Raw genomic sequence first — 19,196 nt, 5'->3', positions numbered from 1 at the left:
AATACTTACTACAAAGCCGGGGGATGAAGCATTGAGGAAAGAAATGACTTACAACACTATGTAGAAAAACAGTGACATAATAAATATAATATATGTAACACAGAAGAGGCAAATACTTTTATTTAGATCCCAGTGAAATCTATACTTGAAAAAATCCTGCAAAGACATCCCAGGTAGCAAGGAAAGAATCTAATACTCTTATGTTATCTATCTTACCACAGCCAGCTGAATCAGCATACAATGGAATAAAATCTCTGTAACACAAAACAACTTCTTTGCACTGTCACTTTTCCTTCCTATATTTTACAGTAGGCCAATCAAACTACATGAATCTATGATTCTAGTTGTCTTAAATAAAGATGTCATTAAGAATTCTGAAATAGTTTAAGAAAGCCTCCCTTGGCATCCCAAGACTTACTGAGCAAATTAACTTGGCCTTTAAAATAGAGGAATTGCCAAGCAATGATCTAGAATTGTTGGTAATTTTTTAACAAAGCAGTTCTTCAGTCATATATCCTAGTTCATAGAAAGTTTTCATGAGAGTTGATAAGTTTTGTTAAAAGAAAAAAGCAGACACTTTTTTTTCTGGAGCAGATTCTATGGCTGAGATGGTATAGAAAGGAAACAGTCCAATACACAGACCAGGAGAGACCAACAATCTGGAAAGCTGCATGGGCTGTGGAAAACTTAAAAGTTATGATTTTAAATCAAGCAGTAATTCATTGCAAAGCAAACATTTAAAGGCATGAAGTTCCTTATTTTTCTGTTTGATGATTCAATCTTCTATATATACTCAGCTCCAAAATAGCAGTCCACTGGTTAGTGCAGTCAGCTGGGAGGATCAAGACCAACTCACTGCTGTGCCCATTTTGGACCTGAACTTTGGACCAGGATGTCCTACGTTTGCAGGGAGGGACACAGAAGCTAAACATCAGCCTATTTAGCCCAGACAAAGCACTCTCCATTTGCAAAAATCCTTTTGAAAATTCACACTACTACAAACCACTAACTCTCCTAAAATCTTAAAACAATAATACTTCCTTACATACCAAGAAAAATGCTCATTACTGAGTTTTGCCTGTAAATTGACAGAATCCTGAACTACATAAAATCCAGAAATTACTGTAAAGTTTTACAAGCCATATCCATTTGAAACTACAGGGACCAGAGAGCTGCATGCAGAGGGACTAGATCTGAGTGGCATTTACATAATGGAAGTGTTCTGGTTCAGAAATCCAGTGCAATACTTCTGAGAACTAATTGACAAGAGGAAAAGCAGACTTTACAATGGTTCTTAAGATCTCACTGATCTTTCCTCTACCAAACTTCCTAAGAACAGGGGTCTTATATTATTGCAGAATTGCAGAAATGACTCAGATGTAGCATTGGTTCTGCTAGGTCATGTAAAGTCTACATGAGGATATGTAGACTAAGTATGGTTCTCCTTCACTTTCTATACTTGCTCCTACCTCACTCTATTTCTGGAACCAAATCTACAATCTTCCTCACCTCCGTTCCAAAATACTAACTCAAATCTGCCAAAACAGACCTGCACTGCTACAGTCTTTACCTACAAGCTTCAAGTCTTGGATGCCAGCAGAGCTTGGTGAAATTATTACAAGTTTTCTCTTTTGAGATTGAGTCCAGACTGAAAATGGAAAAAAGAAAGAATCTAGAATGGTGTTTATTTTGATCAGTATTTAAAACTGATGGAAATAAATTCATAATTCATTGAAATAAAATCTTTTTTCTAAATTTTCTTTTTTTTACCTGAAAAGTTTACAAAAATGGGGTCGTTCATTTTGAAATCACTTGAGTGGGCACAGAAGTTTGCTGTCCTGTGTTTAAAAAATTTCAACCCTGTAAGATTACTGAGGTAGTTTTTAATGGTAATCCCTTCAATTTCTTTCTCTTTCCCCTTTAAATTATTTCTAAGAGGAAGTGACCATTTTTCCATTTCTTCTCCTGCAGATCCCACAGGAATTCTTGTCTCTGCAGGGATATGCCAACCATAGAAATCTGAACTGGGGTGCCACATGTGTGCGTGCCATTACATGTTTAGAGGCATGTGTGTTTGCAGTGAGAATACTGGTGAACTTTGCTTGTAGGAGCAAACCACAGGTCTTCTTAAAGTAATTAAATAGCAGAAATATTGTTTTCCTAAAGGAAGGTAACTGAATATTGAAACATCAGGCAGTTGTATAAAATGGCTAAACGGACACAAAGTTGAAGACTTCTAAAAAAATCCACCTCAGCAAACCCAGCCCACTTGCCAGAGATCAAGTGTGGTTTTGGGCAGCACATGTATCATGTAGGGGGCCTGCTCAGGATCACTAAATACCATCTGGCACAAGTAACCACTTTGTTATTCCACCTAAGGCAGGACCAGGGAATGTTAGCAGGGCGCTATTTATCAAACTTTAGACACTAAGCCCTGGTACATTCCACCTTCTGTACTATCCAACCAGTAACAGTAAGCAGTGCCAAATCCACTTTGATTTTATGTTATCACCCCCACCAGAATTAAATACATCTGCACTGCTGGAAATCCTAGAGTCTTTGGACCGAGTCAGTTCTTCTCATTTGGAGAATGGGGCTCATTTTGTTCCAGGTGTGCGATAAAGATCTGACAAAGAGGTGTACTACAGAACACTACTAGGACAGTCTTGCATTTAGTCTCACATTGAAACACTGAACAGCATGAAATTACCAAAGATTAAACAAAACTTTCCTTTTCTGTCAGAACAGAATCCAGTTCACCAGCCACTAGAATCATTAATCAATGAAGCAGACATGACCAGAAATAATTGAATAATTACCTGCTAAGGTATTGCCCAAAGCCCTGCATCTCTTGATTGCTCTGTTCATCCAGATGTACAAGGGAATTAATGCTAAAGGCATGTCTGGGTTTTTTTTTTTTTTTTTTCTTATTTTTTAGAAGATCTGTTAGCTCTAGCTGCATTTAAGCAAACAGCCATAAAAGGATACCTGCTCTGGAGTACAGGATTCAGATATCCAAAGAAATTACATGCCTGACCATGCCACCAGTCTTCACGCAGTTTTCAGAGAGCAGGTTAGCCATCTATTCCTGCAGACTCTAGTTGTGTTAGCATGGCCAAGCAAAAATACAACACAAAGAAATGAAAGTCACAAACCCATGTCACTGGAACACACTTACCCACACCATGCAATCTCCTGAACATAGCATTTTTACAGAATAAAGACAGAAGAATGGCTGTTCCAAGTCAGTTCAAAGGTCCATCTGTCTTGCACCTTAGCAACAGAAGCCTAAGGAATAAGAACTAGAAACATGCTAGGTATGGAGAATACTTATCTTCCCAAAACTTCTCAGCAACCAGCAGCTTTAGGACTTCCTGAAGGCCCTTCTTCCTCATTGTCACATCTCATGTTTCCTTACAGCTCATACCTGTCTCTAGTTACTTCCTCAGCAAAAGGCACAAAAGTTTGCATGATACATGTAAAAGCAATGCATTCAGGTAACTCTGTATTGGGAATCACAGAGATGAACCTTGTAGTTTATACTCTTTCTGCCCTCTCTGTTGTATACTGAGGAATTCTAAGGTGCTACAAACAACCCATTGGTAAAGTTGGGTCAATGTTATTTAGGGCCTCAGAGTTTAAGATGACTAGGAGTACATGAAATCCAGTAGGTCACTCACAGTTTTTGCTAGGGAAAGAGATACGTGTTAGTATAGTGAGAGCAATACAGGTCCACCTCTGTGCCACCCAAGACCTTTGCTGCAATGATTGTTATTTTGCTTGTTGTTGAAGTCTCATCTTACTTTGAAACAGACACACACGCGTCTCATTAATCACAACTTAAGAATACATGACAGGTTGCTTCATTCTCTCCAGCTACTCAATGACTGAAGGAAACTAAATCTGCTTGACCTAATCCTTAATGGTAGGGGCTCTGGGCTCAAGTTTGGTCACATATGAACTGTTACAAATATTAGATCAATTTTTTTCTACTCAGATGTGTAAAAACGTTGCACTCACTAGAAAGAAAACCTTGCAGACAAAACTTTGCTTCAGAAGACCCAGGGCACATTCCTTTTTTGCAGACAGCAAAAAGGGTGAGTAAAGACTCACCCTCCCTACCTTATTCCACTGGAGCAAAAACCTGATATGGGAAGTGTTTCTTCAACATGCACTTCTCAGGTTTTAACAACTTCCTAAATGCTGCAAGGAAAGACTGTCAGATATTTAGAAGAAACAGGGCAGGGGAGGGGGACCGTGGGGGGTGGGGAGCAGCAGAAGAAGGTTCTTGTCTTGTGCATGGTGATGGGCACTGAGACTGCTCTTTGTCCTTGCTTGCTGTGCTGAAAGCTGCCATCTGTCCTGGTCCATCGGCAGCCTGAGAAGCTGGCATCCCCTAGCTGATGATAGCATCTGGAAGCCAGTTCTAATAGGATTGCACTCATACCTCTTGCACACCCAGACATCTCTGTCTCACTCCAGGCTTCTCTCAAACAGAAAATGCTGCCAAAACCTAATATGAGCCCTTAAATTTCCCCTTATTTCAAGTTCACTCAAGTTCATGCCCTTCCTACTGCTCCCATGATTCTCAGGTATGACCACAGAAAAGTCTGCCTGTTTTTTCCCCTTTGCATCATATGCAACTAACTGTTAGGGGATCATCTGTGCTTGCTTGAGGTGGTAGTGAAGACCCCGGGTTTTGTCCAGAGCTCTGCAGAGAACCAGGGAGCAGCTACAGCCTCCCAATTGAAAAACATTTTTCATCAAGGCAAACATCAAAAAAGCCCACTCAGAAACAGATATGAAGGGGAAATACTATGAGGTATCAATGCAGCACATCCAAGAGAGCAGAGACCTCACTCAAGCTCCTCTGGCTTTTTTTTGGTGACACTTGAGCAGCATGAGTCGAATCCTGTCCTTTACACCTAGTAGCACAGATGTTCACTGAGCTGGGGTAGGGTGGAGGAGCATGGGCTGGGGTATGGGCTCACAGCAGCTTCTCTACTGCAGCAGAAATCCAGATAGGGCAAGTCAGAGGAAGAATCATCTGCAACACATCAACAACTTGTCCTTCTTTGCAGCTGAACACAGAGAAAGTTTGAACACTCCTTCCAGCAGTGAGGCACCCATTACAATCACTGCTCCCACAGCAAGGAGGAGAAACTGAGGCACAGAAAAGTGAAACAGCTTGTGCCAAGGACCTGGCTTACTAATCCTCTGCTTCGACTACAATAGCTGTTCCCACTCCATATCAGCACATTTGAAATTATTTGCTGCTGCAAACTCACACGGGGATGAAATGTGACAGTGCTCCCATGAAAACAGGACACCTTGGTGTCTCACATAGCTGTCAGCTGTGTGCAATGCCTCTAAAAACATTGGCCCCACCAAGTGGATGCAAAGCTGCTGCACCATTCTGTGGATCCCAGATGCTGAACATTACAGCTGCTCCCTCTTCCAATTCATCCTGTTCCTTAATCAGCTCCTTTCTCCCAGCCACAGATCTCACTCCCTCAGAGTTATGTTAGCCGCTTCAATTATTGTTCTTGGCATCTCCTGTGCTTTCTCCAGCCCCTCCTTCAAGGAAAGGCATTGTGCCCAGATTTCTGCTAGGCCATGCCCTCTTGTTAACTTCAGATTCATTACCCCAGCTGCTTGGATTTCTTACCATCTTGAATGACTTGATGGCAAACAGAGGCTTACTTTTCTCTAAAATTCAGAATTTCTACAGCAAAGCCATTTGCGAATCCTTCCCACATTTTCCACATTTATTACATGCTAACTGCATATTAAGAACCTGGCAGGGCTCCTTTAGGCTTGTGAAGATCAGGGAGGCAATCTCACAGTTGAAGGGTCAGGTTGCAGAGATAGGAATCCAATCTCCCTGTCTGCTGGTAAGCCAGGGTTATTTAAAGGGTTGGCTCTGGCTTTTGGTGAGGAGAGGTTCTTATGTCCATTTCTCTTGCACAATTCTGCAGCAGCACATGGTGTGTAACATCATCCACATTGCATATATCTTTTCTTTCCATGCCTACGGTGTATACAGTCTCAGTATACTGAAGATACATGCAAAATAAAATCTTCATCTGTACAAACTATGACCTCAAGGGAGCCTCAGCAAAATAGGTATCCAAGGAGCCAGAGTATGAGAGTTCAGTAACTTCTGAGAAGACAACTCTGACAACACCACCTGTAAATCTGTCCTTGCAGTCTGATTTATTCATCTAGTGAATTACACACATCGACTTCTGTGTGCAGGAACAAAACATCTCACGCTTTGGACACACATACACAAAGATATTTCATTACACTACTGGAATTACAGCACCAGTTCCAAATACTCAGCAATGAGGTAACTAAATTCCCAGTTCTAAGTTCAAAGACACGTATTTCCCAAGCACAACAAGCACAGTCCTTTTACCCAGCTTTCACAAGCAGTCCCTGCTCAGGTCATCTATAAGGGAGGAGGTGAACCAACAAAATCTCAGCTACCAGCCCACCGTTCTTTAATCTACCAGCAACTGCCCTGACCCTCCATCTCTTGTGCCCAGACTCTCAGCATGTAGGCAAGCCACAAGCATCTAAACTCCTCTGAACACCAACATACTACTTTATGAACCTCCAAAGAACCAAAACACAACAGTGGCCCTCCATAGCTTGTATTTCACCAGCATTGCATACAGGATTTTTGACTTCAGATCCAGCTCTAGCAGATCACTGAAATCTGATGGGAACTAGAGGAAACGGGTGCAGAGTGTAGAAAGAAACAGGGAAAGAACAGCAAGGAGCCTCACAGAACTGGAAGTGACACTGCATGTGGGGTAAGGTAACTGCAGAGGAGACACTAGGACTCTCTGGGCAAGGGAAATAGGGTGAGATCAGGAATCCTGAGACTGTAGGCAAGAAGAATGGGACAGATAGCTCAGACACAACAGGGATGCAGAGGCAGCTGAGAGGGGAAAAAGAGCTGAAGCTAAAATTCAAATAATCAGGAAAGAAATTGTGCTCACACAACACTGTTCTTTCCAAAGACAGGGTTGTGACACATGATAGACATTGGTGATTCTTTTGCAACCTACTGTCTCTATAGTGCAGGCCCATGTCCAGGATCACAGCATACTCCTAATGTCCTCTCCAGCTGCCACTTCCACAGAGACGATTACAAAGGCCTGAAAGGCACTAAAGGTGCTTTCACCAGCAGGTACCAGTGTGATGCCCACAACTTTAAGTAATTCTGCCTCAGCCTGCTATTCTTGGGAGATATCCTAAAGGTTTCCATTTTCAAGCTTTGGGAATGTCACACAAAATTTAAGAAAGCATTATTATGATTGCAAGGTCAAAAGTCAGATTTGAAATCACCCCCTTTATACATGCGCTACATTGCTACGTAATGAGAGAATTAAACACTATTTTTTCCAAAGATCCTGCTTAGGATGGACATATTCTAGTGATAAATTAACAGTGTGTAAGGTACATAACTGGAATCTATAGCATTCCTGTTAGCTGCAGAACACAGAAGATGCAATTAAATGTATTACAAAGATCCTGTCTGGAAGAGACAAACTTATGGTTGATACAACTAAATACTACTTTGAAGGTGCAGATTTGGAAATAGATACCTTTCACTCTGTTTACCAGTAAACCAGAAGGGATAGTCTTATGGCAAAATTAGTATGTCATTAACAGCTATAATTGCACAGATATGGCATTCATTTCTTGATTTCTGTCATTTCTGAAACTCAGAGTGTTTGATGTTTAATATGTTCCTCTGAATAATTTAGTACATAAAGAATGAAAAAGGACATATCTAAAGGCAGAGCTTTCCATGGCCCGGGTGTTGTTCAAACACAGAGTATGAATGCTCCCTCACACCATCAGCCTCCACTGTTAGAGACTACTTTTCAGTACTCAGTAACTTCCTTTCTTAACCTATATTAAAATTGCATGTATTTGCTTTCTCCTTTATAGTCCCATGCTCTGACATTCCGAGAGATAAACACATCTCTTTTTTTTACTTAAAATTAATCTCACGGGAATTAATTTCACTGGAAATGTTTTCTAGTCTATTTTGCAAGCAAGATAAAACAAAAGACTAGATAGTAATATGACAAAACCCCACCTGCATCCATATTCTCCTGCTTGAATTTGCTGACAACTGACTCTGAACCGACAGATAATGTCAATTTGAAGTGCTGCTTCTGCAAAAAGCTCTCTCATGTGTCTGAATACATACAAAGGTGTCTGTTTATTGGCAATGCAAAAAAAAATAACACCAAGCAACACTATAAAACAAGAACCACTTTCTAGAGAAGGGTTATCCCTCTGTTCCAGAAATCAATCTAGTGTCTGCCAAAGCACCGCAATGGCTTTTCTGTGCAGTAGGTAAGATGGTTCCAGTTGCCTGCTCAAAGTGCAAACAGCTCACGAGGCAGCCATTTACAAGGCAGGACCGCAGCGCGCTAAGTGAGCGCAGGACAGCTAATATCACCCCCTACTGCTTTTTTTAATACTTCTGTCAGCTCGGCAACACGGTGACTGCTGCTGGAAAAAAACATGCCTGGCGTTTCTGATGGCTTCCTGCAGAGTTACATGGAAAAGAGACAGACAGCCTGAAGGCTCAAAATCAGATCATCACACAAAAAGTATGCCTCACATTTCCACGCTTGTCTCCTTCTGCTGGGGAGAGGTATGTTTGGGGTGGAAGGGAAAAGAGAAGGGGCAGGGAAATGAATTATGTTGTACAGACAGACACATCTAATAGCATGTGGAACTCATGATGTTAGAGAGCTCAAATATGAGTCCTGGCCCCTGACAAAGCATCAGGAAAATGGTACTGAGTCATAAAAGAAAATAAATCCATGTACACCTATCATAGCACTGTGATAGCTGAGTTTTAACAATCTAAGTCAGACCCCTAGCTTCCACTATGGGATACTAACTCTTGGGTAATGGGCAAAATCATGCCACTGGAAGAAACAGATACACTGCAAAAGACTGGAGGATGAGTCCAGGGCTCCTCCTCATGACAAAATCTCTCACAGTCCTGCAGAAAATGTTTATCAAGGATTTGCTCTGGAGCCACCATTGGGGGACTGAGCGGAAAGCAAAGAGCAGGTTGCCAGCTTTTGAGCTGACCGAAGTTTCCATACCTCTAACAGAGTCATCCCCATTCACTCCACAGCTCATGTCCTCCCCTATGAGGACGACATGACTTGTCCTTATTTTGGGCAGAAACCAGTGAGAAAGGCATCCAGCCAAGAACAAAGAAGCAACAGTGCTGTTTTGACTAGATGACACATGATGAAGGCATCAAACAGGAAGTGGGGAAAGTCTCTATGGCCTTTGAGGGAAGAATCTGTCCAGTACTCATGGGGAGGCAGGGAAGGAAAAGAAGAGAGGGGAAAAAAACCCCAAACATTTTCTAGTATTCAGCAGGAAGAGATTTAAACATCACCAAACTAGCAACCTGAGTAAAGGTGGGGAAGCAGGACAGGAATTCTCATAGCCTCATAATTTGCCATGTATTAGGTAAACTTGAAAATGCAGTCTCATAGGTATAACAATAGCTTGGTCACATGCCCAGGGTCTTTTTCTGTTACTTCAAAATGTTAAGGGAGTAAAGTCCTTCATACAGAGGCTGGAAAATTGTAATTGCTCTAAGGAAGCAGATAGTGTTTCCTGTAGCTTGAATCCACCTGAACCCCAAACTGAAAGGGATAGGACTCCACACACCCTAAAATGCCATCTCCCCAGGGAAAAAAAAAAATCTAGTTCATCTTTCCTACCTTTTCACTCTCTACAAATTCCTGCAATATAATTTGTCTCTCCATGCACAGTTCAAAGAAGTCTTCTGAATGGAAACTTTCATGTAGAGCAGGGAAGAACGTTAGCTGGTTACAGTCTGATCTCTTCTTTTCCATCTCCCTTTCTGCTCCATTTAACGTCAGCTCTCCTATATCAGTGTAAAAGAGACTGCAGTTTTAGTGGCAGACGAATGACACCAAAAGCATTTGCAATTTAGACTTTTACCCAATCTGTTCTGCCTTGGGAAATAGCATTATTTATCTAGAAAATACAGGCAAGAGAGAAGTAAAATCTGACTGCTAAAGGAAAATGTTTAGTTCAGGGAACTAAAAACAGGTAGCTGCACTCAGTCATAATTCAAACTAAATTCCTATAATCACTGAGGATTCACCCATATTGAACAAATTTATTTATTCTCATTTCTACACTGTGTTGGGCTGATATCTGATAATAAAAATGTTCACATAGATGAAATCAAGAAAACTGAAAAGAGTAGACTTTTGGGAATTTATACTGAGCAAGATCTTAAGAGAACTCAAGGAGGAACAATCCACTCTATTTTGTCCAAGCTGTATGAGTTTTGCAAATTCATGCAGTGAGGGAAGGCATAATCAGCCTTCTTAATGAGGTAGATTGTAAACACTTTAATGCAGAATCTATGTAGTACTTCAACCTTGTTTGGAGTCTAGAACAATAAGGTCCACTCTCATTTGTTTTCTAGGCCCTATTACACCAAAAGTTTTACAACAATACTGACAATTTCCAATGTGTGCCCGTTTTCTGGTGCACAGCAGAAGCTTGACTTGGAGCAGCCACTTGGAGCAGCCATAAAAGTAGCTGAAATCCACAGCCTTAGACTTGGTTGACATTTCCAAACTACAGTTCTTTCTCAATGTTTACCCCCATCCCCCTCTGAAAAACTGTTGACTTCTGCACCATATTTTACTCCCCCTCTTTTTATGTCTCGAGTAACAGAAAAACTGGCCTGTCAAAGTATAAAGTTTTGACATCATAATTGTATTTTGAAAAATTTGGTTCTATTCTGAACACTGAAGAACAATTTGACATGTTAATTTTCTTGGTGATTTCCTTCCACTATCCACTACTTTTTCCACATTGTTGGAAAGTTACAAATCGTATTACTACTTCTCTGAGCCACCTATCACCTGGCTTTAAATAATATTTCAGAGATAAAACTGGAGTATCTGCTAAAAACAGGGAGAAAATCTACACTTTTTCTTCTGAGTTTAAGCAGTTGGGAGCTTTCCAGGTGTCTACTAATGCCCGAAGCTCGCACTCCACAATAGCTTTTCTGCTTTCAGATCTTTCTGGTGGCAACAAGAGAGCAACAAATTCTGAAGACAGATTATATGCCATCTATAACAATTGCATGTTTTTTCCCAGATATTCAAGTGACTTTTTAGTCAAGAGTGCTGACATTTTTTTTTCACCACATGAAATTTTTACTTGGAACTCCATACAGTAACTCTAATTCTCTTCATCTGTTCATGTCCACCATTTAGCCCTAAAAGGTTACCTGGATTCATTTCATCAGGGGAAGTTGTTTCGTTTCTGTTTGATAGGAGAACCTGGAAAGAGATTAGGTATGACTGCAGTGGAATATGCAGACAGATAAACACAGCTCAGAACCTTGTTGCAGAGAAAAACACAGATCTAGAACTGTGGTACAAATAGATACCTTAGAAATTCAAAGTCACATGAAAGTACCCAAAGGAATATATAGAATAAATATACATACAACCCAGCCTACAGAAAACTGTCCATATCTAAGCTTCAAGTAAAACTTGAAAATGTCCTAGAGATGGGAAGCTCCTGACATATTAAAGTGCTTCAGATTCTGGTTGATAGGATTTGGCAATTAGACACTACAGAGACAGACAGTAGTAAATACCCCACATACACAGTTCAATGCTTAGTTCAAACCTCTTTAATTCCACTTTTGGTCATGGACCTGTTCTAGTAGCTTTAATAAGTGTAAGAGTAACTGGACAGTGCAGCCTTCTAAGTGTATTCTGTCACATACATTGGGAAGTGCTAAACTCATGAGGTATTACAAGCATAAAAGTATGATCAGGTTATAGACTCATCTGTCTGGGGAACTTTATACCAGAAGAGGGAAATCCATTCTGTTGCTGTTAAACACATTGCAGCCTCTCTTACAATTTCAAATTCAGACCTGTTTAGTGAGTTGTCTATGAATGGCAGAGCATATAGATGAGTCAGGTGATGAGAACCCAAGGAAAGAGGCGAGTATAAAGTCACTACCAAATGCTCCAGAAATTGTGCACATCTTGCAAAAGCTTTCTACCTCACTCTTCATTTGCCTCACTGTCACTTGGCTGTTTGCCCGCTGAATCCTCTTCCTCATTCGTGAAGGCCCTTCATAACAATCAAGAATCCATCCTGGCTCCAAGGATCGAGCTGCGTCTCCCCACGGGCCCCTTCTGTAGAAAAGTTGCTCCTCAAGTATCATCCAGTCCTTGGCTGCTTTGCTGTAACCACACTGCAGGACCTATGGGACACAATCACTTTATGCAACATTTGCATACTCTCCTCCTCCCATCCAGCAGTGGCACCACCCCAGTGACTCAGTGGGATCTATCCAGCATACCAGATGGAACCAATGCAGAGGGAGCACTGCCAACCCAGCAAACAGGTCCAATCAACCACTGGAAAGCATGCTGTGGGAGATTCTACTAGTCAATCTAAGATATAGTAACAAATACAAGCATGTCAGAATCTTCAACTTCCTTAAAAATGGCAGCTTTCATTAGATTTCCAAATCAGAAGGAATGAGCCAGGAAAACAGCATGACAGAGGTTTTATTCATTCAGGGTTTTTTTTGGTAAATGCTTGGGTCAAATTGCAATACCTATGTTTGCTGAAAGTCTCAGAAGTGTATTGTGTTCTTTTCAGACACGGTATAAATGTAACAATTTCTGGTTAGAAGTTTTTTGCAGGGAGTTGGGGGGCACTAAAATACCAATTTAAATAAGAGGTGAGAATTTTGAAAAATGAAAATCTTGGTCTCTGTTGGCCAATCCTGAAACAGAAATATACTCAGGGATTCTACTGGCTATGATTTTGAGACCTCATGAAAGTTCTACTGGCTACTAAGAAAAAAAGGTGCAAGTCCTCACTTTCATTTCTGCCACTGTGAGAGTGGAATTATTCATTTAAACAAAAGAAAAAAGACTCCTGAAGACAACGCGAGGAAGCTGACTGGGGAGTGATGTTCTAGCGAGGAATCTGAGTGATGAGACATTTCAGTGGTGATGTCAGGAATGGAATATTGATTCATCAACTCTCAGCATTTCTTTGGGCATACTGCTCATCTAGCCTCTGAATTACAGCCTTTCAACAACAGAAAGCTGTTGCACAATATTCCCATTCTTTACCTGTATGTGGTTCTTGTACAAGGAAGCGTACAGTTCCTGCCCAGTTCTTCGGTACCGTTCCATACATGACACAAATCCCTAGAAGAAACACCAGAACTCATTACACCGAGGTGCTGCAGGTGTAAACTCTGAAGGGCAGAAACAGGCATTAATTGCTGTTTTATAAGAATAACTAGGGAGCATATCCTGTCTCTGCAGGTTTGACAGCTCTCCAAACAATATAGGGAGTGATGAGGCAACCACCTGTGTGCAAGTTCCACACTTACAACAGGAACACAAACATATTCATGATCTTAACAAGGGTCACTAGTAGAAGTATTCAAGGAGAAGAAAAACAGCAAATAAAATTTATGGCTCTTCCTTTTGGAGCTGAATTAGTACTGCAAATAGCATGAAAGACAATTATCTGTTGTAGAGACTCCAGCTGAGGTAAGGATCTGTAATAACAGACCTGCTCCTTACTGCTCAAAGAAAAAGTGAAAAGGGATGGTCCATGCCCCCTTTTTGCAGACAGAAATCTATCTGCTATCAAAAAAAATTTTGAGATTTAGGTGCCTAAGTCCTCTGGCAAAAAGTGACTTGGAATATAAATACACTGTTTAATGGGATTGTGATGCAGAGATGTCTGAGATAGCTCTAGAACTGGAAACTTGTAGAGCTGTAAGAGGTGACACACCTAACAACTGCTTCTTCTCCACTATACAGCACAGACATGCCCTAAACCCCAGTGCTACTGGAAATACGTGTTTTCCAAAGCAGTCTGACAGAACATCCTAGCCACCTTCCCTTCCAGAATGCACTATACTCACAGAACAGTGAACCCAAGTTGGTAGTCATACATTTCATCTACTGTTTTATTTTCACTGTCATATTAATTCTTCAGGTTTACCTGTTAAACTTTATTCAAAGACACACTTCCAGCTTTGAAAATGTTCATTCTGTCCCCCCCCAGTCCTTTCTCCCAGACACCTATGAAATTCTGATTCCCAAAAAACCTTAGTAAAGTATTTGTTCTTATGACATTTTTTTTTTTTGCCTGAACAGAGAAACAAAGCATACAGAAAGGCTGTATGCATAGCTGAAGCACTGAACAACTGCCGAGTAAGCTACTGGCTTGCTTTATCTCATGAAGGCAGGACTCTGCTTTAACAGACTGTCCAACACTCATTGGACTGTTCTGCAGTCTTGTATCCCTGCAACACAACAATAGCTGCTCCATCTGTTTCCTTACTCAGCATCTCTTCATGTGACTGCAGACAAGTAGCTAGTGGGAGTAGTTCAGTATTACAGACTTTTTACTAAAAGTCACAGGTAAAAATTCTCCAGTTTTAATAGTGTATGTCCTGGAAAAGGATTCTATATGTCCTATTAACAAATATGTGATGCCATGTCTGATCCCCTGGGCGTACTTGCTTTAACATTTTCCAAAACAAATGCTCCCTGAAAGAGTAACTTTTTTTCTCCGAAGTCAGTGGTACAGCACATTGGGACCTGACTCAGAATATTGAAAGAAACAGAATCCCAAGTGTCACAGCACCCAAAAAAATTATAAATATCTATTCCCTGTGCCAAATGTGTAGAAAGGATGCAGTCTTACTTGAACACGATTTTGAACTCAAAATAAGATTGCTTGCCCGTCCCAGCAACTAAAAAAACCAACCCAACAAGGGGAATCGAACCATTAACTGCATTATATATAGTGGCTGAAGTATTTGTTTCTCTGAGAAATTCCCAAGGCAGAAGTTGTTTGGAGTTTATGCAGAAGAGGCTAGAATGCACCCAGTGCCATCCAGAGGCTCTCATGCCCACCCAAGCTTCCCTGACAAAGGTGAGATTGCTGTGTCACAGCACAAGGCTAACCTTGCTGTGAAAGTCCTAGCCTCTCACTACCTAAAGCCATGGATCAGATGGATAACTTTTAAATGCATGGACTCCGTGCCATGCTGGCAGTGATTCCTCACAGCAAACTGCCTAGCTGCTGCTTGCACTGTGCTATAATTAAGTTAACACACAAGGTCTATGTGGTGTGCCGACTACTGCTGGCTGCCAGCCAGGTCTGTACCCCTGCCGCGAAGTCACATTTATTGGTGTTTCCCTGCAGGAAGCTCCTGTTTTACACTGATGAAAGTCATTACATTTTTGTTTGTTTAAAGCATCATTAAACCTGTAATCACAGTTGTGGCCTCACAAAACTATTCCATAATTCATATAAAACTCCCATAAAGACTGACCTAGAAAGCAACAGTATCTTCGTGCTGTTGAGCCAGGCTCAGTGCAGGAGAAGAGCTGAGACCCCAACTCTATGTGGACATGGGGTAAAAACCATTCAGAATAGGCAACCAATCCCTCCAATATTGACAATCATTTCAGATACCCACAGGCTATTCGAGCTAAGTTAGTGCCCTACTAGCAGATGTTTCAAAGTTTCTCATAGTCTGTATTTCACTCATGGTCACTGATCAGTCCCCTAAGGTCAAAGCCCACACTGCAAAGATTCTCACTGACTCCACTGACGTGGTTCCTAGCCTTTGAGACATATGTAGGGTCCTGAGAAGGAAAAATTCTGTTAGCCATGTCTGGTGAACTGAAAACTAACCACTTTAGCTTCCAAATGAGCTATAGCTAGATGTCTTCAACCAGATGAACATATCCCTGATGATCACCCCCACAAGAAAACCATCTGGTTGTAAAATGAAATGAACAGTTAACAAATTTGGAGATCACTGTGACTGGAGAAAAAGCAACAACACATCAAAACAAACAAACAAAAACAAAATGTGAAAAAGATATCAGATAAACATGGGGAATATAGACCAGGCCCTTATTTATTAAGTATTCTATCAAAGCAATTATACTGAAATGATTAATGAACAGCTAGTGCAAACAAGTTTCTAAAGAATAGTTTTCATTAAAATTTGTAGGTGGTTATCCTTTAAAATAGTAACTTTGCACAGTAGATGAAATACACTACTTCCAAAGTTTAGTAACCATCTTGAACAAAAAAAAATGTGCCAGCTTTAATAATTGTTAATATTGTGGAATGTAATATTTGAGTTTCATGCAGAAAAGTATGTATAAATGCGAGAAATATGACCTGCATTCTAGGGAATAGCAAACTAAAAGGCCATATTGATCCATCCTGGCCTAAAAAGCTGAGTATGATACCATCCTTTAAGTCTTTTTTATAAACACTTCTCTACTTTGCAGCCTTAGATAATTACATTCTCAGCAGAATCAGGTCATTTTGCTGCCTCAGATTCCCCAGCCAATATTTAGAGTTTGAAAAGGTGATGGAATTTACAAGCTATATTCCTATTAAAAAAACCCAAAACACCAAACAAAACAAAAAAACTGCAATCCCTTGCCCCCAAACCCCAAAACCAAACAGAATCAAAGCCCATTTCTGCTCTTGCTGTGTGGAGACCTCATGCAAATAGGAGAGAAAATTATTAGCATTGGGGAAAGGTAAAACCAGCAAGGAGAAAAATGCTAGCAAACAAAGAAATTAGCATGCCAAAAAAAACCCAGAGAGTGTATTTTCTATAAATACATTAAACTAAAGCAACCAAAAGGCTGCTTGTAATAATAAATGGTTGAAAAGGAAAACAAAACAAAAAAGAAAAAAAGAAAATAAGTGAGTTTGAGGTTAACAGTTCTCTACTGAGCTCTGGAATGTTTTATGTCAAATTTTTAATTTATATATATATATCTCACTTAGTACTCCTGCACCCCATAAAAACTCAGGCTTGCCATAATAAACTCATATTACATGATACCGATGCTACACATGCCACAATTCTTTCCTAAAGAAACATTATGTCATTGGAGCTCTGCAATTTCAGGCTTTCTTTGGGGAATTAAATGCTATGTGTTGTACTACAGAACACACATGTATGAAAAAGTATGTACCAAAACTCTTAATAAATAGAAGTAAGCTTCAAGACAAAATAATTTTGGACTTGGAAGAGCTAAAGAGCATTCTTATAGTATCACAACTGTAATGAAAATATCTACTCTTGTATGGTACTTTTCACTAATACATCTCAGAGGTTTTTATGAAAGGGGTCAAACTCCTTAGCTCACAGACAGGGAAACTAAAAAAAGGGGATTTATGGAACATCTTGACACAATGACTTAGTTGTGGGTGTTGGGGCAAAGCGAACCTGAATTGATTTGAAACTGCCTAATAAACCCACAAAGAGGATGTATATGGTGAGCATGTGTGGAGGAGGGGAACAATTTGGTGAACCAATTTCAAAATCTCTTTTATGTTCCCAGTAGCAGATCCTATTCTAATATTCATAATCATATTCATAATATTTTACCAGATACTAGATCTTATATGACAGGAAGAGTCCCCATACCTTATTCCTCTAACCTGTTTTTCCACAATTCTACATGGAAAGCTTTTTGCTCTGTTCACAGACATTCAAGCAACCATTAGGTTTTTAGAAAGTATTCCATGGACATAGACAAACAGAACAGCAAAAAAACAAGTTCTTAGGGACACAACAAACTGCACTTTAATAGTATACATGGCAGTGGCAAACAGCTTGCACGTGGAAGATCTATTTGATGGCCTCAATTCAAGAAATCACAGTTTCAGGGTGTTTTTAGTCTAGGGTGCAGATTTGCCTTTAATCCAAGCATTTACGATCAGAACATACAGATAATATATATGCAGCACTAGGACTTCAAAAGTGGCAATTAAACATGCTTAAAGCTTCTGTGGGTGGTGACTGCAAAAGAAGCATAAAATTAACATCATTAGAAGGGGAAAAAATACATTATACTAATGCAATACAGTCTTCCTGTCTTGAATCAAACAGAAAAGCTGCAGAATCAAACAGAAAATAGAACTGCAAGGAAATGCCCCTTTACAAAGAGAAAACTGTTCAGTTTTACTTAATTTTTTTTAGATAGATATTTCCCAGCAGCTGAACATTACGCATCCATCTATGGTGCAGCATTGCTCCTCCCAGCAGCGCCCATAGCCCAGTTCTGTCCTCTGGACTGCATACCCTACCCAGTGTGGATCTTCTGTCAGTGATGATATGGCTTAGTCAGGAGCCAAAAGGGAATTATTTCTGCAGTCACAATCTAAACCAATAATATTTTAAATGCGAAATTCATGAACTGCTATGATTTACATACCTACAGATGCAGATTGTCAGCAGTTTTGAGTCTAAACAGATCCAAACAGTTGTTTTGAGCCTAAAAGCTTTTGAGGTGTGAAAACTATCTTCCTGTATTCACTCTTCCCAGACATCTAGCCAGAATTTCCCATCCTGACATGCACAATTAAATACTTCTAGTCCTTTACTGCTAAATCACAGAGAATAAATCAATCCCTTCATCAAGCAGAGAATAGGATTATAGCTAGCATGGCAGTTTTACAGAGAAGAACCTGCATGTTAGAGTAAATTACTACAGGTGGGCAAAGTCTCCCATTCACCAGCCCTGTTCCAGATACAGGGACAAAGTGCACAATATCACCAAGTCTGCTACTGCTACTAAATCTACCGCAGTGAATCAGAGACCAGGTACACTGCTACTGTGCAAACAATGAGCCACTCAACTTGTGATCGGCTTACTTTTCAAGTAGTTGGTGATGCACTAGGAAGCGAGTAGATTCATTTCCATAAGAGAAAAAAAAATAATTTCATTAGCCACCATGTACCAAGCATTAAGCTAAGGCACATGTTTTCCTTAGCACATTAAAGAACAGTTTGTGCTAGTCCTTCATATACACTTTCCACACTGAGGGTTGCTCGCAGGCTCTTTTGAATCACAGAGTTGTTATTGACATGTGGATTTTATTGTTGCTTTGCCAAAATTCATTTAGATTTTCAACAGACTGTAGTTCCAGCAGTTAAGTGTTGCATGGAAGCCTCGTGCCTCAACCCGCTAGGAGGCTAATGCACAGTGCCAACTGCTCCTAAGGATCATGGATGGATTCCTGGCATCGCCAGT

At 40.3% G+C, this 19,196-nt stretch overlaps 1 protein-coding gene across 1 annotated transcript in view; it reads right to left on the bottom strand.

The window, feature by feature from the left end:
* WDFY4 (WDFY family member 4) overlaps window positions 1-19,196 on the bottom strand; it is a gene marked incomplete at its 5' end in the record, with an annotated part of 126,702 nt that overhangs the window by 49,690 nt on the left and 57,816 nt on the right. The window contains 4 exons of the mRNA XM_084265324.1: window positions 9,786-9,952; window positions 11,342-11,393; window positions 12,134-12,337; window positions 13,224-13,301. Coding sequence (XP_084121450.1) covers window positions 9,786-9,952; window positions 11,342-11,393; window positions 12,134-12,337; window positions 13,224-13,301 — 501 coding nt within the window. The remainder of the gene's footprint in view (window positions 1-9,785; window positions 9,953-11,341; window positions 11,394-12,133; window positions 12,338-13,223; window positions 13,302-19,196) is intronic.

Source organism: Gallinula chloropus, assembly GCF_964237585.1.
Source record: "Gallinula chloropus genome assembly, chromosome: 5".
Taxonomy (NCBI): domain Eukaryota; kingdom Metazoa; phylum Chordata; class Aves; order Gruiformes; family Rallidae; genus Gallinula; species Gallinula chloropus.
The sequence above is the reverse complement of the archived record's forward strand: the minus strand, read 5'-3'. Positions and strand labels throughout refer to the sequence as shown.